The sequence below is a fragment of the Rhea americana genome, unplaced genomic scaffold (genome assembly GCF_003343005.1).
Source record: "Rhea americana isolate MKP2758 unplaced genomic scaffold, rheAme1 scaffold_0, whole genome shotgun sequence".
NCBI lineage: Eukaryota > Metazoa > Chordata > Aves > Rheiformes > Rheidae > Rhea > Rhea americana.
In genome coordinates, this window is record NW_028185037.1 from 13,307,138 (window position 1) to 13,332,709 (window position 25,572).

The following is a 25,572-nucleotide window of genomic DNA, read 5'->3' on the forward strand; positions in this document are numbered from 1 at the left end:
CAGGAGAGCCTAAGGCTTCCTGCAGTTGCCCTTGCCCAGCTCCCCTTACCTGTTAGCAGAGTCACTCTCTAGACCCCTAATTCCACAAGGGTCAGCAGACCACAGTGTCCAACACAGGCCCCAGAAGTTCAAGGCAGAGTCGAGACAACACTGTGCAACCTTTCTTGTATTTCTCTGAACCTCTGCAGGAGAAAGTTCATTTCCTTTCCAAGTTCTCTTCTTTCGCAATTATATTTCTCGCTCTTTTGTTGTATGTGGTGTCCCACAATGGCAGAAGAACCACAGATGACTGAAGGAGCAGTTCTTAGCTGCAACTAAGAACRAGCACTGAGAGGGACAGCTACAGAAAAATCACCCAAAGCTTCATGTTTCTTYAGGCCAGAACTCTCAATAATTTTGATAGCAACCCTGTTTGCTACTCAGAACCACACACCATYGGCCTTTCTTTGGGCCCACAGCAACTTTCAGTAACGTCTAGCTGACAAGATTCAGTAACATGTTAGTTATAAGCATGCTGCACGTTTTTGTTGGCTGTACTTCCAACAGCTCAGAGAAATAGTTCATTTTAAGTTTCCATTMTGCAGGCAAAGTAATTTACAACAGAGAGCCAGAGTCCTGCTGCTGTGCAACACGTGACCCTTGCATCGTGTGTCACAGCAGCTGAAATGAAAACAAAAAGTTGTAATTTGCTGCCCACATGGAGTGTCACAGAGAACAATCAGCCAGAAATAAGCTAGAAAGTTTCAAAAGAAGTCATTTGTTTGCCTGTCATCCCCCTCACCACCACACTACTCCACTTGCAATTAAAGTTCTCAGCTTTCTTTATAAYAGTAAACAGTTTTATCCAATACAGATAATAACAACTTTTGATKTCCTGCCTTGTCTAATTTGCACAAATAACAATTGCATTGATCAAAAGTAGCAGAGAGCAGACCAAGTAGATCACAAATTGCACAAACTTGGCGAAAAGGCTGGGGGTGCAACTACAACACATTCCAAATTGTCAGCATGGTGTGATGAATCTGAGAAGACAGTAAAGATTAACATAAACATTGTATTTTTGGTCTGGAAACGGTGTTGATCACATCCCGATTCAACCGACTCCAGTRTTAATTAAGAGAGAAGGGCGGGGTAGGAGGAGAATTGCTGACTCTTTCATTTGCTGTTGTTTTCTTCTGCTTAGATGTTAAACATAATATTAACACAAAGTATCACCCATCAAGCTACGGAAGTCTCAGAAAATGCACCTGATGCACAAAGAGGAGACAGCTGAGTTCATCTCACCTACCACTACAAATCTATGTTCCAGACCTCTGAGTCTAAGCAACCAATCCTGGGCTTCAAAGGAAGCAGAGATACATCAGTTATTGCAGAGCTTGGCCAATTTCCTCCTGAAAGGGAGAACTCAAATACATCAGACAAAAATGTGCTGGTTTCTGTTTTTACATAGGGAGTCATGAGATATTTAACCCACATGACGATGTCCAGTTACAACACTGAAGTCTACGCTTAGTCAGAGAAATCCCATGTAGTCAGGAATTTCAAAACCACATAAAAACTGRGCCTGGAAGTCCCCAGGGTATCAGGAGTTCCCAAGAACACGTTCCCTTGCTACCTGGGTAACCTGTAAAAATGCCCTGCAGAACTGCATTTTGAGTTGTCCAGGACTTCATAATCTGCAAGGTCATAGAGAACCCATTCATCTCCTACAGAAATAAAAAGATGGTTAGCCCAAGAGATGCTAYGGTTTCCAGTGGAGACCTGAGCAGGGAGAAGCCTCCTTTCCATTTCTTTTTAATATCTACGGGAACAACTGCCCTGTTCCTCAGTTTGCCAGTCCAATAACCCTTAGCACAAACTCATGCARCCTATCAGAATAGTTTCTTTTTCCAGAGGAACTATCTTGCTGTCTGACTAAAAAAACCAGCTGAATGAGTCTGTAAATCAAGATCAAACTACCTCTCATAGCATTACTAGTTCTTGTGGTAATGACTCTAGACACAGTCCAGCTCCTAACCCTGCAATTCCTTAGCAGTTCCAGTGCTCTCACAGGGGGRAAAGGGGGTGCAGGGAGGAAAAAGCAACACTCTTGGCTGTTCTCTTATCAAGTGGGACAAGCAGCTAACCAGGACAAACCAGGCAACAGGCAGAACTTGCAGAACTGCATTAAAGTCTATACTGAAACTTCACAGAAGCGGGCTGTTTCCCTTTAAAGATCTAGCTGTTTTTATGTAGCCTTTGATAACAAGGCAGTTATATTTCAAGATAAGCTTCCTGCAATCACTCTTTTTATTCAAGGGCTCCTGTGTTCAAAAAAAAAAGAAGTATTTCACTATCAGTTTTCCTTTGAGAGTTGCCTCTGGCAGCTCAACAGCCAAGATGCGCAGAAAAAAGCCACCCRGGAGAGGGACACCACATTAGCTCATTGTTCCAATCTCCCAGAATGTTCAAAGAACTCGGAAGCACTGAGAACGGTGGGGAAGCAGCATGAATGTAAGCCTGAAATGCTGCTTTCTTTTTTAATTGATCCTTCATGCATTCTCACAAAAGGAAAATGACCCACCAGAGTCCCATTTCCCTCTCTTTCCTCGTTGTTCCTACAGTGTTGTAACATATAAGCCATTTCCAGGGGGAAAAAAAAAAAAAAAGGTAGCAGCATCATTCTGCAAAYAGATCACCATGGCAAATCCAACAAGCAGCAGTATGCAAAGACAAGAACATGCTCCATCATCTTGCACTACAAGGCAAAATCTTCCCAATAGCAATGGCAGCTGTAGGTCTAATGCAGCAAGCCTTATTCATAGGACACATGTTTTCAAACTGAGGAATGGCCCTATTCAAAAAACTTCATCAASCACTGCAAAACAATCTGCCTATTTACAGGTTCTTCCCTTTGTCATTAGCAAGTAAAAAATAATCACAGTTTTGGAAGGGCTTAYGCTCTCCCGGCAAAAGCACAAGGCTCTTTTTGTAATCAAGGCTATAAATAAGACACTTGCTGAAAAGCACAAAAATCAAGCAAAGAAAACATCTTTGTTTGCAAAGAAAAATGGACAGATAATGTATGAGATTAAAATCTCAAATAATTTAAAATGGGTATGACATTTCACAGCAGCTTAGTTTTTGCGTGAGTACACACAAATGCTCTCAACTTAACAGCCACAAATAGGTATTAGGCATGACATTACAATAAAGAACCCTGCAGCAGGGAGCTATGARAATACCTTGGATCTGGTGGATAGATACTGAAAAAGCTCAGTGGCTGTCCAGTTTCCTTCTTCTCAAACATGAAACCATGTAAAACTGTTCATTAATTCCCAGCGTAAGGCAAAAATAGATGCCAGATGTACTCTCAGGGAAATTGCTACTTGGAATTTTAAGATCCCACTTTGAATAGGGCTTTAACATCTTGAAAAGAACAGTCGTTCACCAAATATCAACAAGATGTTTACTTCAAAATTTAATATTTGCACGCAGAGCCAACTCTAGCCTGCACCATAAGCAGATTTTGAGAACACAAGCAGTAATTCACAAAAGGGAGATCCAAGTTTCCAGTTGAGTCTACCTAACTCCAAGTACAGGGTCAGAAAAGACATTCCCAATCTTTTAATGTGGCTACAACCACAGCATCATCTACAGGACTTCACCACACGAGGCTGGGAGAACCATGAAGGGCCTCTAGAGCAATTCTGTAACCACGAGCTCAAGGGTGCTGYGTGGCACGGACCATCAGGTTTTATTACTGGCCACAAACACACAAGTTCAGCTAAATACTCTACCCTTGTACGGAGATAATTACCAGGTTTTCAGAATGAGATTAGACCATCATTCTAACATAGAGATACTTTACTCATTATCTTATTTATGAACACCCATCCAAGAAAAGGATTGACCAAGCACTGAAACAAGTGAAAATCCCCAAAGTTCAGTGCAGAGTTCTAAAAGGCTTACTTGGGATACAAATCTCAGTTAGTATACATGATTAAGTGCAGGTAGACTTCTGACTAATATTAATCACAAATGCTTCCATTTTTACCATGCAAACATTTTAATTGTTCAAGTTCTCTCTTCCAAGCATGGAGAGAATGACATTATTAGAAGGATAGAAGTGGACTATTCCACAGTGGTACTGCATACAAAATGACCAGGAACTTCCCATAACTTTTGTAATAAATGCCTGTTGTGTTAATTGAGGCTGAATACCCACAGGATATTATTAACATTTCCCCTCCAGCAACTGGTCTAATAAAGAAACACAGAACATCTTTRCTGTAGTACAAAAGTTTACAGAAAGTCTGACAATTTAATTGAAGACAATACAAAATATGTTGCCTGAATTCAAATAATTTATGTAAAAGTACATGAATGATGAAAATATTGGTGAGAAGATTTGGGTAACCATATTATCATATGTATGTTCTTTAGTTTCTTTCCCTCCCTAGAGTTAATATACAGTCAAAAATACATTTATATTTTAAGTTACAAAGACAGCATTGCAAAAATAAACACAATTTCAGGTCTATCAGCCCTTTAACATGAAAATTTCCTGTTAATACAGGACATACCTAATAGAATAAACAAAATGGAGTAATACTGAAGTCTCTGAATAAGCCTGGTCATGTTTGGCTTTTCCTTTTATTGGGGGACGAATAACAGAAAACAGACAACGGAAAGCAAAGAAGAGAATTTGTCAGTGCTCCAACATTCAATTTTGTGTTTTAAACAGCATATCCAGAGCATGGGATTGCTTTCACCTATTTACCCCCCGAAAAAACATCCTCCTTGTTAGGAGACTCAGGGTACAGATCAGGCACAGATCTTCCATTCCACATGAAGCAATACCACATCTATACAAAAGTCGATCCTGTAGGCAAAGTAAGCTACCCAAACTGTATACAGGGTGGCATCCTGGCCAAAGCAAGTACTTTCAGCCTCCAGCACAGCCACAATTTCACTTAAATCATAAGTTATCTTTTCAAGCTTGTCAAATACCGAGACCCCAGAGAATCACTTTCATCACTACAACATCAAGCAACAGCCTGAAACACCCAAGATTTCTTACCATGAGTCACTTGCCCTTCATATTTTTGTGGTCAGCTAAACAGTTAACAAGGAAACACATGATTAATTTCTTTAAAGGTATTTTAGTTCATTGTTTCTTGTTAAAAGCATCGGTTGCAGTACAATAGTTTGACATACAGCAACAAAAACATACTCGATTTACATGCACAAGCCATTAAACAATAGTACAGTCGTTCCTATAGCCTTTCTAAAATGGACACTATTACGACAGCTGACATTTAGCTTTCTGATTATTCTTACGAGCTCTCAAGAAGTGATGAAAATAGTGTTCCAGTTAATACAACAGCAAAGAACAGAGCCATTGCTGGAAGATTCCAATGAAGACATCAGTGCCTTAATGGGAGGCAATGTTGGTATTACAGCTACAAAAGAAGCTATACAAAGTTGTTTTATGTGCACTCAAACATAAAAAATACTGCATGTATTACATGCAGCTTTAAGATATAACAGAAAACAAGAATACACATRTAGCAGAAGAAGAGTTAGAGTTTAAGGCAAGAGAAACTTATAGATGCTTTAAAAACCTGATTATTGAAGTAATGTATAACAGCAGCAATCAGCAATCCATTGGGGGAAAAGTGCAGTTTTCTAGTAGGATTAAAAAAAAAAAAAAAAAAAAAAAAAAACACAAACCTTCCAATTTTGAAAATGCAAGTATTCATGTTCCATTCTTGCCTAGAAGATTTCTTTAACTTTACAGTTTGGTCCAGATTGTTGTAATTTAACTTACAAAGAAGAGTATGTGTCATTAGGACTACTCACTGCAAGTTTATAAAATCTGCTTCTCAAAAACAGATGCAACTGTCACCTTCATTAAAGACTGGTGTTAAAGTTTCAGTACTGCTATTATGGTGTTTCTGGAAATGAGAATAGAGAAGTCAGATTTATATTTATGACTGAGATGAGCAATCAGCTCGGTAAAACAAATATGTATCTTGGGATTTTTTTTTTTTTTTTTTTTTTAACATTTCTTTCTAGGTTTAAAAAGAGTCAGTTCTAGCAATAAGACTCTAAAAGTGCCCTGGCTGTGCCCCTCCTTTTTAACGACTTTTCCAAGTGGTAGTCAGACAGGTAAGAAAGCCTCTCCTCTGAAATCAGTCACCAATTTAGAGTTACACTATTGGAAATTCAGATACTGAAATATTATGAATATTCAACATGATGGTTATAATCACAATTCATTCATGACCATATAAAAAAAGCACAATTATATGCAACTGCACTGTCAGATCTATGATACACCAAGTAAGACTGCAAAAATAAAAGGCAAAAAAGGAAAAAGGCCCGAAGTCTCCATTTCTTTTCTTACCAAATGTCTCACAGCAAAAAAATAGTAAAGGTTTAATCTTAAATACAGAGTTATATTCTGCAAATCAGGTCCTCTAATCCAGACTGATGGTACTTTTTATCATCATTTCAACTGAGCCACCTACTACAAACTTGCAATGCCAGCACTAATTCATACTTAGTAACCCAGACTTGTCCACTTATATCAATTATTCACACCTTATTTTATAGAGAACAATAAATAATGCTGTGGCTTGCAYTTCTTAAATAGGAAGAGGTCTCAATTCCTGTAAACCATGTTCAAAAGCTAAGGAAATTAAAGGATACTCCAACTGAATTCTCAGAATATTGCTCATAATGGAAAAAAAAGGCATGAACATGAAGGTATGGAAGGTGTCAGAACACCAGTTTAAGAAAATGATCATGGTAAAGAGACTACACTGGAAACACTTACCTTGTAAAGGCATTTAAATGATGATCTCAGAAGAGAATTAATAAGAATTRTAAAGAAGTGCAACTAGACTGTAATAAATGGCTGAAATATCTGCTTTAAAAGTAGTGTAAAATGGTGGCTGGTGAGGGGGCAACCAGTCATCTTGCCGACTTCAAAATCATCTACACTGACCCCCTTAATAATCTGCATTAAAGGACCTGATAAACAGCAGTGAATTTTTTGCCATGCAATTACAACTGTTAAGCAACCAATATGCAACTCAAGACTGTCATCCATGGCGGATTATTGAAGTAATAATCCATTAAAGAACAAGGTCAAAAGGGGGAGTGGTAAACATCTGTTGTCATAAGTGAAAACACTTCAAAAATTTACATTAAATAAAAAGCTAAATGGCTTCTTATAAAAAGAAGTATTGAACACAACAAAGCCACAATAAATTAGTGTTTCCATAAAATGACATGCTGATGGTTTTGTTCCCAAGTCTATACACTTTCTTTTTTTACTGTCTGTTAATTCCTAAGTGTTGACAGCATAATTGAATAATTGAGGTACATTAGTTTACATTTGTATATGTCTTGTAAAAACGTTAATTTTTTTCTTCCAGTTTTTCTTCCTCATCGCCAAAGAACAACAAAGGAAACATTCCTAAAATGCAGCCAATGGTCACTCCAATAGCTTTACCCTAGAGAAAGGGGGAAAAAATTAACAAGTTTCTCATAGATCAGTTGTTACTTATTTTCTGTGTAGTACCACCACAACCAGGAACACAGACCCTTCTTTCTAGCTTTTGGTTGGGAGATACATTTTTCTCAACATGCAGACTACTAACACAAGCTACAAGGGACACACAGCTATGTATATGGAAAAGTGACAAGATCAGAAACAACGTATGTATGATAAAGACAATTCTGAGTAAGGATGAATGGCATGATCCATCAGGAGTGGCACGTGTGGTAAAGGARAAGACTAAGACTCAAAGGGTCAGTAAAACGGCCAGGAAGACAGGGCAGAAAAAAGTCCTATAAGGTGCAACTATAAAATTTATTTTCTTGTATCTGGTAATGCAAATCATCATCAAGGCCATGAACGACTCATGTCAAACATGACAGTCTGCAAGGGCACACGGTACAGACAAAAAAAAATAGTTTGGGAAAGATTTCACAGTTGACATAGATGTAAAGGTCAACGAGAAAGGCAACATCCAAACCACATTTCTACCAGTAGTAGGTGGATGGCATTGAGAAGCTTCAGATAGGATAGTGGCTAAGTACTTAAAAGACAAAAGAAAAAAAAAATCAATAAATAAAAGGCGCATAAAGGCTAAGACACTCAAAAGTCCTTTGCATACAGAAGGGTTGTGAATGAACGCTACTGGAGTGACTGAGAATTGTGCCACAGACTCAGCTTCCACTGAGAAAATTTAAACGTTAGACTAGAGGGCAGCCAACTCACAACATATCTAGCTCCTCTTCCCTGCTCACCGCCTTGATATATCACTGCTAAAAGCAGACTTTTTTCCTGAACCTTTCCTCCGCAAATGTTACTTCTCTTCCCTTAGATTTGCGAAGAGATTTTTMTCCTCCAGAAATTTTCACTCTTGCAAAGTGAAAGAAATCTCAACACTAGATATAGTAGTGTTTATTTAACCACAAGTGACTTGGTATAAAAATAAACTAACACTCACTGCTAAAGTGGGACTGTTTAAATGTTAATGAAGTAAACACCATGAAAATGCATCTACAAGATGAGTGTCCTGTAACCGAGCAAGTTACTATAATTAATACACAAGTGATTAATCTAATCTAAATAAATCTCTAATCTAAATAAAAGTTAATTTCATATTCAAGCTAATTATAAAATATTAGAAATGAATACATACTAGTACAGATAYATTACTAATAAGCACTTGACAAAGAATATATAGGAATAAAACTGCCAAAGATGATGAGACATACATACTGTCATGACTTTCAAATTAACTATCTTACCATTGTAGCTAGAGTTCAACCAAGGGATYTGGACAGCATTTGTCAAGTCATGGCAGAGATTATCCATGCTACCAGTTAGTCATGACTTGTCCCATACAAAAACCACGCACAACCAAAACAGTGTCATAATGCTTCTTGACATAAATTCATAGCCAAACCTTCCAAATATTTAAAATTTTTAGTAGTCATTAAGTATTTAAAGGCAAAAGTAACAAAAATATTATCACTAAGTATCACTAAGGAAAAAAAAAGAAAGATGAAGGTCTGTGTAAATAATCCTGAAAGGACACTTACCAAATGTGCACTGAGACGCGTTTGCCACATATCAGCTTGTTTGGGTGTCAGATCAGGAATTGACAGACCCAATCTTGAAGCTAAAGCTTCTACATAACCTGCAAGACTGSAAAGACAACAACAGAAAAAAAGAACACGTGTTTTCAGATCTAAAAATGTCTGAAAGAGAGAATTTTGAACTATTTGAAGCACTGAACTTCAATAATGAATAGCCTTTCCTTCAGTACACACAGTAATAAAGCCACCAAAAGACAAATACAGGAAAGTATGCAAAATGTGATCTTAAGTTTGAGATGTAAATGAATTAATTTTACAATCAGAAATGTTCCACTTGCACACTGTTCAGCAATAAGCTTTGTTATATGCAGAAAAAAAAAGAGAATGGAAACTATGCAAGCTTAAATGAAAGTAATCTGCTGCATCCCTTTTAATAGAAAAAAAGCTCAAGTGCCACATTTTTGCTTATCAGTAATAGAGAGGTATTTCTAACTCTGCAGATGTTTCTTTCTCCTTAATATRTGCACCCTAATAGCTGTATTCTATTGCAAAAATGTATTTCCCAAGCTGTTCATAGCACTAGCCATACCGGGTCAGAGGAAAGGCCCCCCAGTTCAGCACCCCATCTCTGACGATGAATGACTGGGAGCAAGCGCTTACAGGAACGGTACCACAGGACAAGAATACAACCATTACTCCTATACCCTCCCATGGTCCAGAGCCTGGGGCTTAGGGAAAGTTATATTTACTGTTATGTGGCTTTCTTGAAAAGGTGTTGGACTAGAGAAAGCTAACCTGAGTTTCTCTTATCTGAGCACAGGTTTTCACCTTCTACTCAGAGACATTTAATATTCAGAGCCAAGCTTTCAGATGATCTTTTCAATCTCTCTCCTTCACATGTATGCAAAAAAAAAAAAAAAAAAAAAAAAAAAAAAAAAAAAAAAAAAAGAGAGAGAGAGAGAACTATTCGCTGTTCTAAAACTGTGGCATGGTAATTTTAACCTCAACAATGAATATAATTCAACTTTTTCTTTGCAAAGACAGAAACCATTTCTACAGTTAAATGGTTTACTGAAGAACAATTCAAGAACTGAAAAAAACAAAAAATTTCAACAGCTTATATGGTACCAGTTTGTTAGCATCAACTAGCAACACTAGTTTGTTTTCAAAGCAGGAAAAAAAAAAAACAATATAATCTTTAAAAAGACAGACATACCCCAGTCCAGCTAAATCTGAAACAAGGTTTCCCAAAGCAGCAGCTGGAAGGGGAAAAGGGAAAAAAGTATTATTTTAATAACACAACCAAAAAAAATAAAAAATAAAATCCACAATCAATCCCCACAAGTGACTCTCACTCTTACCAGTATATGTTGCACAGAAGACTAAGAGTACCTTTCCTACAGCTAGTCTTCTAACCTTATCACAATTTGTATTATCTGCAGTAAGACTAAGAATAGTAGGAACTGCAATTATTTCTGAACTTATATTAAGAAAACTTTACGAATACGACAAGAYGGTGACACATGGAAACTGATATAACAGCTTTTCAGATCAAATGTAACAGCCATACAGGGTTGCAGTTTCATACATTTAACACTTTACAAAAACACTTTCCAGTGCCTGAAGAGATACAAAATCACTAGAATTAGAAGGAACTGTTACTTGCRTACATAACTGATAAATATTTTTAAAGCAGGCATGATATCCATGAATTCTGTTAATTTAGGAGTAAGTACTACACATGCAGTTGAATATGTAATACTTTAATGTTATATTCTTAAAATACGTGATTTCACAGCAAATCTTAGCAAKATGAAGCTGTCTGTGACTGTCTTGCATTGCAACAGAGGTTGCAAACCTCCAAATCATACACAAACTTTCATTTAAGCAACTGGGGAGTTTCAGACCAGTGCTACACCTGCAGCTAATATATTGCTTGAGCAGGAAGCACAAACACTTTTTAGTCAACAAAATTCAGAAGTCTTTTTTTTCCCCCCACTAAGCTTAAACCCAGTATCACAGATGCAGGGAGGATGCAGCAGAAAACTTGCTATGTAAAACACTACATTCTTATTTTATTACACTATTTCCTTTCACATTTGAGATGTCTAGTTGCAAGAGAAAAAGAAAGAAAGAAAGAAAGAAAAAAGAAAGAAAAAAGGCCACACTTAGCTTACTAGCAACAATCAGAAAAGCCTGGCATTCTCAAACAGGCAAATTTCTACTATCCATGGGCAGTTTCTGTTTATATTAAGCATGTCTTTCTTGCAGATACAGTAGAGCTGTTGAGCAGGTCCAGCAGAGCAACAGAGCAGGGTTGCTTCTGAGCCACTGCATAGTATCACATCAAGGCAAAGAAGCCAGCAAGGACAGGGGACAAGATGGAAAAGACTCCAAACACTTATCTTCACTTAACACTGCAAGCAAACAGCAGCTTGTCCAACAAACAGCAGCAGTTCCATTACAGAAATGTAAATATGCTTTTCCAAGTGACCTAGGGTTCAAATTTTTGTATTAAAAAAAAAAAAAAAAAAAAGAAAATACCACATCACTACAAAAGCCAGTATTTCAAAGGCAATTTGAATTGAACTTCCCTTTCTGTGGACAGAATATATCCTTGCTTCAGCCAAAGGCTGTTTCTTTATTAGGACAGGCAGCTGTAAGACTAGAGCCATTTCAAGCCTGGTAGCCCATTTTCAGCTTAAAATATAGACATGTGCCATGTTAGTCTACATATGTTACAGTCTTATTACTTGCCTGCCATAGTTGAAATTCCTAGGACAACTCCAATKGACAGTTCTATTTGGGTTCCCTGAAAAATAAGATTTTTTTCATTATTTGAGGGATTTGGAGTTAAAATAGATGATACCTCTTCAACTAGCCTAAGATTTGCTTATTGCTTGTTCATGTTAAAATTGAAWGAATAAATAAATGTTATTTCTAATAGATCTGCACAGATCCTATCCTCCTAGCATATATATTTCCCCTTAGAACGAGGGCCTACTCAGATAGTGTTTTAGTATTATATATCATCTCATAATGGCCACCTAATGGACAAAACAATAATCCCTATCTCTGCTTACCACCTCGCCACTACAATTCTTACCTGAATGTACAGTTCAGAAAGCAAACTTCTTCTACAAATACTGAGCAAACTAATAAAAATGCAGTATCATGTCTCRTATCTTTTAAAGAAAAATCACACTGAACTGCAGGATGATAGACAGTGGTACTTAGTGGGGAAGATGAGAGACAACAGACATAAGCTGAAACAGGAGAAGTTCCAGGTGCATATAAGGAAATTTTTTTTTTCCCCACTGTGAGGGCAGTCAAATTCTGCAACAAATTGCCCGGAGATGTTGTGCAGTCTCTATCTTTGGAGGTTTTCAAGACCCAAAACCTGGGTCTGACCTTATTGTTGACCCTGCTTCAAGCAGGRCATTGGAGGTCCCTTCCATCCTGAATTATCCTATGATTAAGATCAGGGCATCAATGACTATTTGACCTAAGAAACAGCATCTTTGCCTTCTACTCCTCTTCCTGTCCCACGAGTTCACTTTATTTTCCAAATGAAGAAGAAAATATTTAAGCTTTCCTCTGCAATGTCAGGCTACATCAATACAAATCAGTACAAGTACTAACTATAGCTGTATCACCCAGCGCAAAGGAATACATTAGTAAAGAACACTGAAGACCTACTCATCAATGAATTATAATCACATTTGGCTACCAATAAGAAGAAACAAAAGAGTATTGACTATGCAATCACAAATGTGTCTTACAGCACAGATTAGGAGAGGAGAAAAGAAAAAAGCAAGTGTCTTTTCAATCCAGTAAAATTTGTTTTAGTGCTCGCCTTCAGGARGAACAACACTCCTTTGAAAACATTCTGCAAAGTCTGAATAAAGCACGGAAATTTTCTTGCTAGAAAAACTGAAATAGAAATTAGTGTGTTAAGGTAGAGGGAAAGAAGCTTCTCAAAGCTCTCGTTTGCTCAGTTAGCACAATGAACACGTGTAGATGATGAAGCATGCTGACTTGATCAAGGAATTAAAAAAAGAACTTACCGCAGCAATCATAATTGCGTTATCCAAAAATCCAAACCCTACAAAAGGTAATGCATTGTGGAAGAACACTAAAAGAAATAAGTAACAAAGAAATAATAAATATCTATAAGAGAGTTTACTAGCTTACATGAATAAACTGACATATCAGYTTAATAGGCAGACATTGCCTTTAAGAAAAACAAAGACAACACAAAAAAAATCCCTTTCCTGCTATTTCTGTTAGTGACCTGTTTATTTCTAGCAGGTTTGGTAAACCCTCTGCTACATCTAAGTGTTATCAGTAGCTTCTGAAGAACCAGTTAAATCAACTTACTCTTCACAAATGCTTGTAAAATTTTGGATGGAAGCCACTATGCCTGCTAGTGYATAAGAGAAATACTTAAAACTACACAAATTTTGATACTACTTACAATCCTTCCAACTGATGCTGCAGTATCACAGAAGATTGCCAAACTCTGTCTCAGACTCTGSATTCTTCTCTCATTCTAGGAAGTGGCTTGAAATAAAGCCCCTACTTTCTCTGCAATTCCCTCTCTATCCCAGTGCAAGAGATCCATCTTCTTCAAATATTCCTAAAAATTCATTTTTTTTTTTAAGAGTATAACCTAGAGCTAGGCAGTTCTTATCATATAAAGCAGAGTACCCAAAGACTCCTTGAGCAAAGCCTGCAAATGCTCCTAAGATGGTTTTCACTAATGTGTTAATTATCTCACTATTCAACCCAAACTTCTGTATCATGATTTTCTTGGTGCACTATCTTGAATACAATTAGACTTGAAGAGGCTCCTTAATATATTTTTTAAAGAATCAAGTTCCATCATTTATTTTTTCATTCTTGAAATTCCAAATGTATCCTGTTTGAAAATATTTTCTTTTGCAGCAACTTGGAATATGCTGGTCTGGATAATTTCTGACAGTAAGCACAGTGATACTGTATCTTTCCTTTTGTCTTGTTCCATTTTCTCTCCCAAGTTTTAGCTTATAAAATTCCTATGGAATTTGCACAGCATTGCCTCTAGCTGAGTCTTAAGGTGCTAGCATCATAAGACTAAATACAGCATTAAGGACAGACTACTTGACTAAAAATTAGCTTAGAAAATCAGTTCTTTTCACTTTTTCAACTTTTAAAATGTATCAGCTATTTAAGGCTTTTTCACTTCAGATGTGACGGACAACCACATTTGATAAATGTACATAGACGCAAACATACGAAGAAGGAAGAGAGAAGAGTGTATGAACTTCACAGTCACATGAAAAGAAACTAGCAGCTCTTTCTTTTGATTCTACTTCCTACAGACAGCATGAATACGTGATCACATAAAAAAAAAAATCAAAAGCCATACTTGAAGAGATCTTTCGTACTCAGGTACCAAAACACATTCGAACTTTCAGAACTACTTTGTCAAGAGCAAAAGCACTTTCTTAAATGTAAAGATAATAAGAATAAAGCATGTGATATGTGAACTTTTAAAAAAAAWTAGAGTAGGATAAACAAAATACAGAAAAATAAAAAGGAAAAATGCACACAAAAAGATGCCACTGCTTTTCCAAATCTGCGCATCTAACTGCAGATCTGCAGAGCAGGCTCAAATTCTTACTGAAGTTGACAGAATTTTGGAGTCCATGGAATAAACAGCACTCCAGTGACTAACACACACACACACAAGCAGATACGTAAAACAGGAGGAGATTTGCATAAATGACTGTCCACTGATAAAGCTTAAAAACACAAAGATACATTGATTTGGAAATTGAGCCAGAATTTAGCATCATAAAGAAGRACAAATCTATTTCCAAGTTCTATCATAATTTTTTATCACTGCCCAGTCTGTGTGACTAGAAGCAAGTCAGTAGTTTCAAGCTTAAGTACATAAAACTGCACATACTACTGCAGTATCAAYGCAGCTTGGCTTAGGAAAAGTAATTTTTGCTACTGGCTTTGAAAATTTTCTTTCCTTTGGGCTTTCAGTCCTAGTCCCATTCTCTCTCCAACTGAGATATTATGAAATAAAGATAACAGGGTGATTGTGCTTTTGTTCATCTACTACTCTGCACTACAGGGATGAGGACAGAGTAACTCTTGTAGGAAAAAAAGATGAAGCAATTCAAATACAAAGACTGCACAAGTACTCAACTACATTCAACAGACATTCTTATTTTACCATGTCTCAGTTGTCCTGGAGATGGTGGTGCAACCTCCAACTTCTCTAGAGAAGTCAAAATGAAATGAGAAAGTTAGCTAGTTCATCACAAAATAAGTTTATTATAAAATAATGAATTTACAGAATTACCAGCAGGCAAAAAAGCAGTTATGTTGATTAATATCTTTAAAACTTGAGGAGCAAAAGCTTTAGATATCTATATTATTTTTTATACCAGATAACACGATATTAAAAGCCAAGAACTCTCTCAGACTGATATTACGATATTAAACTTATAAATAGAAGTGATTATGCAAAATAACAGCTTATACACTAGAACAGCCCAATAGCCACCTTTGTTACTGGATTAAATAAGAGTGTTAGGAAAAAAAAACACACTAGAATTAGAAAAAAGGACATCTAATGAATACAATAATGTATTATTTATTTTTAGAGGTACTCTAAGCAGGCAGCAGACAACCTTCATTCCTCCAGCCAGTTTTGCAAAATCCCCTACCATTTCTGTGCTGACAGCACATATCTGTTTTTAGCTACCATGAGAATAAAAGAAATACTACGACATGAAAGACCGGGGTGTCAATCACAGCAGATCCAGTTTGGTCACATGTTTTGGGTATCCTGGGCTCCAACCGTTGCGAGCTTAGGGCAAGGACCCCCTTCCTGAACCCCRCACAATATTTCAGAGGAAGCTAATGCAGCTTCTCTGAGTGATAGACGATGAGCAGAAGGCAGCAGCAATAGGCATCCATTTCACAGCAGATTTCTGGGGCATAGGAGAGGAACCAAGCTACCTACTCAGTTTTTTTATGGACTTTGTGCCAAACAGAAAATCCTTCTTCAAAGGGCTGGGCGGTAAGGACCCCTGTATCTCCCAGTACAATGAAACCTGAGCTTACAGATTTTTGGAGCAGGTAATTTCTGCAGGCAAAAGTTTTCTCCTGTAAAATAATCAGGAAGCTTATGCCACTATGCTAGGTTTTCAACATGTRCTTGGGGCTACTACAGTAGCTAGCACAAAAATGCTACAAAGACAGGCTGTCAAACAGCCAGGCAGTCTGCATCATGTCTGAACCGCACAGATTAGACTGAGCATCCCTGCAGCAGCCAAGCGAGCTGGTATGCTCAAAGCTATTGCAAAGGTGTAACTAGTAAATTCACCTAACTTGATGTTTTTGTTTGGTTGCTTTTTAATTTAGACCATGACACCAGTATTCAGCCAAACAGGACACTGGCTTCCAAAAGAACTGCATTAAATTAAGCTCCTAAACTATAAAACCTTTCTAGCTTTAACATCTACTCGAGAGCTGCTTTCTCCACCTGCCAGAAAGATACAATACCTAAGCTCCACAGACACAACCAGCTGCACTTGCCATGCAAGTGAGAGCAGTACAGCTTAAGTACCACAAAAAATATATATTTTTTAAAATAGAAAATGCTATGGAATTCCCATATCAAAACCTCGAGCTGAGGGAAGAACCAAAGATCAGCCAATTAGCAGATGAGAGCCCTCTAAGAACCAGTTTGCCCCAGCTACAGACATCATTTGTGCCCAGCAGCCAGAAGAAGTGATGCCGAAGATCTCAGCTCGTGTCCAGGAGGGCTTGTCACCGGGGGGGACACGGACCCCACCTCCCACCCAGACCTCATTGTACCGGTCTGCACGTGGGCTCCCCTGCGAGTAACCACACAGCCTAAGGTGACACCACCAGATTTGGCATCAATTCCTGACAAAGTTCTCCAAAATTCTCTTGTTCCATCTTGTAGGATGCCCAGGAGAGAGGAATTAAAATGCAAAAATCACAAATGCAGGCATAAGGGGTCCTGCCTCTCAGAGCTCTTTGCTCTGACACAAAACTACTACACTAGGGCTCCTTGCTTCTAACCCCCCAATGAAACCATTCTCGGTGAAGTATCTTCTATTTTTCAAGTCTAGTTCTCCACAAGCAAGAATTTCTTGATAAAAATCTGCAACAGCATACACAAGTTTCCAAGTAACACTCCTTTTATTTCTGAGGACATGACATCTTTTGATAGTTTGTCCTAATTTTTAAAAATCACATCCAGTTAGTTTAGGTAACTTCCAAGTGAAATGTTTTAAGTACCAGCAGAGAAGATAGAAGTCTATTCAGTCTTATCACACAAAACTACAAAGCTTTAGCACGAGTCTTGTTGATTTAATTACAATTGATCCTGTGTTTGATAGCACATGCCATTCTACATAATTACATTCTATTCAGTGCAGCCAAAAGCTATTAATAAGTTTAAAAAAAAGTATGCAATTTTAGAAACTTATTACTAAAAGGAGGAATTGAGGACAAGYGCTTGGTAGGAGTAAAAATAAATACGAATAACAGGAGTTTCAGCAGTTGCATTAACTGGAAGGGATATAAACCTCCTACTTTGGCATATAAATCAAATACTATCTTGGAAAGTTTTTAATAGGATGGAGTTCTGGGTGCCTATTTTGGAGGCAGAGGAGAGAGGAAGTGGTGCAAGGCAGAAGAAAATAGCAAGGGATAAAATACAATCTTCCTAAAGAGAAAATTATTTCACCACTGACATAACCTGTTTCAGTAGTGCAGGATTGCTGTAGAGTACCCTTCACATGAGGCAGGGCACGTAAGATGAGCATTTTCTTCAATAACACTAGTCAAACAAATGCTGAAGAGAGGTCCCCGTGGACAACATCATGGAAGCTAAAAGCACCACACTGGAGATCACATGACTCTTGTCTAAACTTTGGCCATAGGGGATGCTTGTTTGGGTAAAGGTGTCTTCCTGMCATGTCTATAAAAACCTTGTTTTGTAGAGAAGTCTTGCAATTTAACTCTTCTAGAAATGTGCCCAAAAATACAGCTTCCTCAATTACTGAGACAAAAATTAATCTGTGAAAAAACAATCTGGAATCATTAAGGACATGGGGATAGAAGAAGTCTACAAAAGGAATTCAAGCAACCAAACATGGGTCAACCCTATGAGCACTCCAGAGGGGGACTCTCCAATCCTAAAGTCCTCTTTGCCTGAGCCAAGGCACACAGGTCTTCAGAGCCATGGAGTAGTTTAGGCTGGAGAAGACCTCTATTGCCACCCCTTACTCAAAGTAGGGTCAAACCAGTCCAGGTTGCTCAGAACCTTGTTCACAGGGTAGGTGCAGCACAAGACCCAGCTCAAGGAGAAAGCTGGCCCTTGGAGAGTGGTCTAGCCAACCTTACTGCCCAAAGTGCTGATGGCCAAAGAGGGTCTCACATGAGACTTTATAGAGCACAGCAGGTTGCAGTGCACGAAGCTGTAAGRGCTTAGCCCTACCATCAGAACCCAAGGCTCAGTTTAAATTTCTTTTTTTTCTTTTTTTTTTTTCCCAATCTGCCAGTTTTAAAGAAGAAAGAATTAATAAGCACTGTGGCATGAAAGCCAATAGCTTTTCTGTAGAATCACTTCCAATACCATGTCTTTAAAGCCTTACGCGCTTTAAAACAGAGATATGCAGTCACAAGGGGATCACTTTTCAGGAAGAGTTAAAAAAAAAAAAAAAGCTCTAAAATAGTTTAAAACTTTAGATGCACTATCCCCAAGCACATTTCACAATTTATTCACAGGATGCTACCATGGCTTTTTGAATTTTAAAGGCTCAGCAAAAACAGAAAAAAAAATCTTCAGAGAGCACAAAGGAAACATGTCCTTCAGGAGGAAGGAAAAAAAAAACACACGAGCGCAAAATCCAGTTTTACGAATTGAATTCACTCAGAATTCAACACTTCAGAGTTTAAATGTTGGGGGAGAAAAACACAAAGTAGTCCAGTATCACATTTCAAGACAGACATTCACCAGCTCTTCATAAAGCATAGCACTGAGTAAGACACCAGAATTCARCTTATAGGAATAAAGTGAAATGATACAATAGGAATACTTTTATTTTAAATTGGCAGGCAAAACCCTAAATTAAGATATAAACCAAGGTATCAATGCAACACAGGCCAAAAGCCCTGAATTAGCAAAACCCAAGAGGCATAAGGGGGAAAAAAATAATAATAATCTGGGAAGTTAAATCAACTCTGCTGATTGACTAGTCAATTTAAACTCAGGTGGTACTTGCAATTTAGTTTAAGTTTATTAATTTTTAACTGATGAAAGAGTGATTAACAAGTAATGAGGAGAGATATTTATTCAGGAATTTGTTAAAAAATGGAAAGTTGTCAACACTAGTTTTTGAACTATCAATTTATTAGTAATTGAAATACAAGGATGCTTGCAACCTAAAGGAGCATTTTCTACACATCTGAAATTGCAGCTAATATCACCATAAGATTTTACAGCTAAATCTGTTATCACAGGGCAGAAAACATGAGCAACAGTGATAAATAGGAACTACAGCCAGGGCATCCCTAGGAGAAAAAACACTACAGTTGAACACCATTAAATCTAACGCAAGAATCAATGCAAGAAATTGAATTCTAAAGAATGGTTTAACAATGAACAGAAGAAGGTAAGGGGTGGAAGAACATGAAAAATATTCATAAACTGGATCATTATGACCCCGCCACAGGGTCTGAATGACTGCTTCTCATCTGGACGATAAGGAGGACTTTGCCTATAATCCGTTAGTTCAGAATACCAGTTACATCCAACCTCTCTGCCCAGGCAACTCCAGCAAATCACTTAGATACACTTCATGAAGACAGCAATGGCTTTACATACACAGAACAAGGAATCAAAGCAATTTTTGTGTCTATAAAATGGCTATACTCCTTTCCATATGTATTCAGAAGAGGATAAACTTCTATGGAGACGAATTCTGGACTGGAGCATAGAAATGAGACAGGGGTTATTGCTTTCTTCAGTATCTAGAAACAGATCCTTAAGAGTAAATTCTGATCACAAGGTAGAAGCTTATTCATGGAATAATCTCGTAAGATTTATCCTCATCCCTCTTTGTTCTTTTTTTCTCCAAGTTTTAGTAAAAGCTGCAAAAACTTCAGTGTGTACAGCAAAACACACAGCTGAATAATCATGTTCATCGATTTTCAATTGGCTTCCCTTAATATTCCATACAAGAACAGCCAAGTCATGAGCTGACAGCAGAGGGGAAAAAAAAAAATCTCCATCACTTGTTGTAACTCACAAATGGTTTCCTGTTACTACGGCAATTAAAGCATGAAGGGATGCTGACTCGCGCAGTGCTAAATATAGACTCTACTGTTAATCAATTCAGTCACATGCACAGAAAAAAAAAGAAAGCTTAGCAAAGCACTAACAAGCAATGAATAAACAGAGGGCATGATGTAATAATTTTTCTTTGCCACCAGTGAAAAAGATAACTGTGTCCAAAACAAGTGTTCTGCATAAATACCGATACGGCACTACAGGTATTAAAGACTAATTTATACTGTCCCTAAAACTGCAGAAGATGGCATAATGATCATGTCCCATCTCCCTTCCTGAAAAACCTTGAGGTAGCAGAAGAGATCACCTTTACTTGGGGCTGTTCTTATATCTAAAGACCAAGCATTGGGAATAGTTCACTCCCTAGCACACAAGCAGCTGCAGACTCCAAGGAAGAGCTAGGGCACATAGAGCAGATGCAGCCAGTCTGTTCCAAAGCCTCAGGAGGAAACCCTAAGAGTGGGTTAGGGTTGACACTTGTCCTAGAGRCACAGAGCACGTGCATTTAGCAACACATTTTTCATGAGACATAGGTTTAAATACCACAGAATTTCAATTCTCTCTTCAGTGCCTACCAGACGATCATCATCAAATAATGCAAGTATGTAATATACTTATCTTATTAGCCCTTTCAAAAAAGCAATATGCCATTAACAGCATTTTAAAGACATCTACCAAAACACAGACCTCTAAGGTGGAAAACTCAGACTGGAAGTTTAAGAGAAAGCATAAAATGAAAACAGGTATCTAGAAATCCAAATCACCATCTGCATCACTAAGATACTTTTCCTGATCCGTTCCAGTTTCATTTCAGCATCTTATAAACTTAAAACAGCCTTTCATTTCCATCCAAGCAGATTCATGCAAAATATGATTTGAAGTGGTTAATTTTGCAAGGTCCCAAACTACAACTGCAAAATATTAGAAACAAATGTAGGCTACAAGATTTGAGGGGGTTAACTCAGCTAAAACAAGGACATCATAGAAAGATCTTGTGGTTTATAACAGAGATGCAGGGTAACGATAGAAGTACGGTGTTTGAGCTGCTTAGTTCAGAGAGAAATGTCAGAAAGAAGTAACTGAAGTGTTTACATAGAAATGCCAGAGACACGGGAGACAACATTGTAGGAATCCAAAGCTGAACAATAATGTAGTCTTCTGATCTGTGCACTCAGACACAAATGGATGTATATTATTTAACAGAAATTGAAAACCAGAAGGTGCTAGAGTAATGCCAACATATAACGTGGCTGTAGTAATTCCCCCACGGGTGAGTCATTCACAAAGTCAAGACTCTGCCTCAAAAAGGCAAACTCATTTGCTGAACTATAATCCCCATCGTCACATACGTCCCTGTGTTCGAATGCTCGGGGACTGCAATGAATGCTGAAGAAGCAGACTGCAAGTAACGGAGCGACACTTCTCACATAACACAGCAAACTCTTCTGTCTTAGGATGAAGAAAACCTCCCTGGGATTGTTATTGCTCYCCCCATTAGCAACAAGACTGGATAACTATTTCAGGCTAACATTAGAGTGGAATTAATCTCATCTGAACATGCACTGGCAGTTGTGTTTCGGTAACATAAGGTGTTAACACTTCTCTATCAATACCAAATTCTCTCAGGTGTCTCTGCTTTGAGGTAAGYATCCATCAGTGAAATCACTGGTTTCCAGTCGAGCAGTGAAGCAACAGTGTTGAACTGGAAGCAAATAAAATCATAGCATCCATACATTATCATGGTCTGAAGTTAGGTTTTATGGTTTCCTTTGTAGTAGCTTCACACAGAGAAAACAAGGAAAACAGTTCTAAGCGACACCACAAAAAAAAAAAACTCGATAACAAGGCTTATCACAGCTCTTAAGCACAGCCAAAGAGATCTGATCTAGTATACTGCCTTCCTTACCTTGAAAGAGGCAAACATTATGCACTGCTGATGCCTACATAGGAGTGTTCATGAMACATCTAAGGAGGAACATACACAGTTTAGGTATTCTTTATTTAACAACTTTCCCACCAGGTCCTGTTTTTAAAAAGCAATCTGAGGAGGTGAGAGATGAGTTTGTTTCCCACCCAGACTCTTACTTATACCTTTCTCTTATCTGCCCAGAAACACAGTTTCCCCAAAAAGGAAAAAAATGGTAGTTTGTGAGGAACAGAGAGCAGTGCTGGCTTTCAAATACAAGCAAACCATGCTGTATTTGTAGGTAGCTTTGCAACTTTGGAGCTTGAAGCCTACCGACAACTGCCTGTGCAGCAACAAACGGGGAGTAGGTGTTCCCTCCTTCTCTGCCCTAGCATGAAACGTAACATGTGAGTAATACAGGGGCTTGTGTCTCAGAAAAGCAGTGGTGGACCGGTCTGTGCTACACTCGCTTGCTTTTTGCAACACACTTGCTGTTTATAGTCATTCCCAGACACCGAGCACAAGCTTTTGCCTCTTGCATAGGCTAAGGGTCTTGGAAACAAGCAGCTACTTCAGTTGATATCTAGAGATGCAAGATCCATGGCAATGCTTACTACAGGAGTGAATTCAAGGCTGGCAACAGCAGTGCTTCCCATGCTGCATGGGACCGGCAGCCCCAGCACCTGTATTCAGGCAGACAGTAACAACCRTTCCAACAGCCAACACCACATACAGGCAGCTACTGCTGTGCAGCAGCACAGACAGCCGGTAAGTTTAAAGGTTTTAGTTTGGGTTGGGGTTTTTTGGTTGCTTTTTCTTTAAGAGAATTGTACTGAAACTAAAGGCAAACTGCTATTAAACCACATACCGATAAGTATCGGGCTTTTCCTGAACTAACGAGCACTGGAGTTTATAGCAATGGAAAATTCCATTCCCTGCCTGAGGAGGAGCTCCGAAGCAAGACTGCAGAAATAAGAGTCTCTCTGAAGCAATTGTAAAGACTTTGAATGCACATAGATGTTACTGCTTTTCATCTGTCTCAGAACTGAGACGCCTACCCAGAACGACAGAGCAGACAGATGAATTGAATGGTGTCCAAACATTTAGTTACAGACTCGCAGTGAGTGTAATTACGCTCCTGCTAAACTCTCACAGCGTTGTGGCAATGAAGATAAGGATTTGAGGGCAGCACATGCATTTAATAAGCTGTTAATATCTATCAGCAAAGAGAAAAATGTTAAAAAYAATTGATAATTTAAGTTCTAGCCATTAATTACTCTCAACTGATCCTTACCTCTCTGTATTAAATATTTAATGAATAAAGAACTCAGTAGCAATAAAGCTTTTCTCAACTCTTATCCTTACTGTTAAAGGAAGTTGAGCACTTGGGTATCTTTCCTCTTCCGTTCCCCATACAATTTAGCAAGCTTTCTTGCTACAGTTGTGGAAGCAGTCAGATTTTAACATTTGACTCTTTGCAGAGAGAAAAAACAAGATGCAGAATCAGCTTTGACAAACAGCTGAAGGAATTCATGTTATACAATATAATGTAAAAATAGATAAGATACATTTCACGTGGAACTTGACCTCAAAATGTTTTCTTTTGGCTTTTAAGTTACAAAAACATGGAATACTTGCTGGATTGTTATGCAGCTGCATTATTTAGTAARTTAATCTGCACGTGAATTACTGAGCGRGGAGGCTGGACTGGATGATCTCCAGAGGTTCCTTCCAACCTTGCTGATTCTATGATTCTATGATTAAGTTTTAGTAAAAACATTTACTCATGTTCATGAGTGATCTGAAGTGATTAAGAAATTCACATGGTTACTAAAAGTTAATTCTTTAAAGTCTTATAAAGAGGATAACACAGGAAGACTTAGAGCATCATACTCTAAAAGCAAGCAGCTCTCACTGAGATCATTTTTAACTCTTCAAGTAATTGCTTTTATTCTGCAAAAAAAGGAAAAATTATTCTCCTCATCGGTGTTTCTGCACTCCTACATTTTGTTAAGGATGGTTTTTTTTTCCCCCCTCCCCAGGAGGATTAATTTGCTCAGTGCTCAGGATTAATTAGCACAATTGCATCTATGCAGCCTCCAACTGCAGAGCTAACTCAAGCTTCAGCACTAGTCACACTATTGCAAGGTATGGCTGTGCCTAGACTTTCTCTAAAACTACTTTGAGACTTCTGCTTTACGAAGTACTACAAATCTGATCCATTTAATACTTGTATTGATTAACCTTCCTGTGACACTAAGCAATGAATGCTTTAAAAGACTGGCTTCTGTCATTTAACACTCTTGTTTCAACTTTGCATTTTTTCCCTTCTGCTTTCTCACTGTTAGTTCTTTTTTCCCATTCTTTCATAGCAGTTTCAAGTGTGAAGAAGCAGTAGATTCCCATGTGAGAGTGCTGAAGTTGTATCCTCTACCTATAGTTCTGCCAATCAATTTGCAAATTAGCAAGATATGAATRTAAACACAGCTCAAGGCTTTTTACACACAGAAAAGGTCTGTTTTGTTCTCCACATGGGAAGAAATAAGGAATCTAATCTATTTAACACAATTCCCTTTCTATTCAGATGACAGTGCAAAGTTGCCTCTGCTATGACAACTGCATATTGCCTGCATCAATGACATACCTGTAACATTAATATTTACTGGAGATCTGGATTAAGTTTGTGCTCCTATTTGTTTCATGCTCTCCTGTGGGGCCTGACCTCAGGGTGCCTCCAGCATCCTYCCCTCTGCTCACTCTCATCTGCTCCCCCAAACTGGGCAGTGTTACACAGCCTCTTCTCCAGCAGTGAGGAAGGGGAAGGATGTGAGCCAAGCTGATGACTCCTTCCCCTGCAGTTCTGGAGCAAAGTGCTGCATTACACAGAGGTGGCCACTGATCCAGAAGGAATAATCCTAGACAGACAGGCAGAGGAAAGGAGAAGAGACAGCTCCCTGTCTATTCACTAGAGGTCAGAGAAATCTTGAGGTCTGTAACATCCCCACATACAATTCTAAGCGTTTGAGTGTTTGACAACACCAAAAAAGTAATATGGAAGAACTAAACAGTGTTGCTCACTAATTGTACACACGGTGACTTGCACAAGTGACACAAGACCTCACCGAGGGACGAGAACATGAATCCCAGTTTGAGGCACACTCCCCCCCCCCCCCCC

The 25,572-nt window shown here is 38.2% G+C and overlaps 1 protein-coding gene across 1 annotated transcript in view; it reads right to left on the reverse strand.

Annotated features, from left to right (window-relative positions):
* Nucleotides 1–3,828: 3,828 nt before the first annotated feature.
* Nucleotides 3,829–25,572, reverse strand: part of TMEM65 (transmembrane protein 65) — a 31,022-nt gene continuing 9,278 nt past the window's right edge. The window contains exons 3-8 of the mRNA XM_085300006.1: nucleotides 15,332–15,376; nucleotides 13,170–13,237; nucleotides 11,860–11,914; nucleotides 10,319–10,361; nucleotides 9,106–9,211; nucleotides 3,829–7,505 (exon numbers count right to left, since the gene is read on the reverse strand). Coding sequence (XP_085156132.1) covers nucleotides 7,410–7,505; nucleotides 9,106–9,211; nucleotides 10,319–10,361; nucleotides 11,860–11,914; nucleotides 13,170–13,237; nucleotides 15,332–15,376 — 413 coding nt within the window. The 3' untranslated portion in view covers nucleotides 3,829–7,409. The remainder of the gene's footprint in view (nucleotides 7,506–9,105; nucleotides 9,212–10,318; nucleotides 10,362–11,859; nucleotides 11,915–13,169; nucleotides 13,238–15,331; nucleotides 15,377–25,572) is intronic.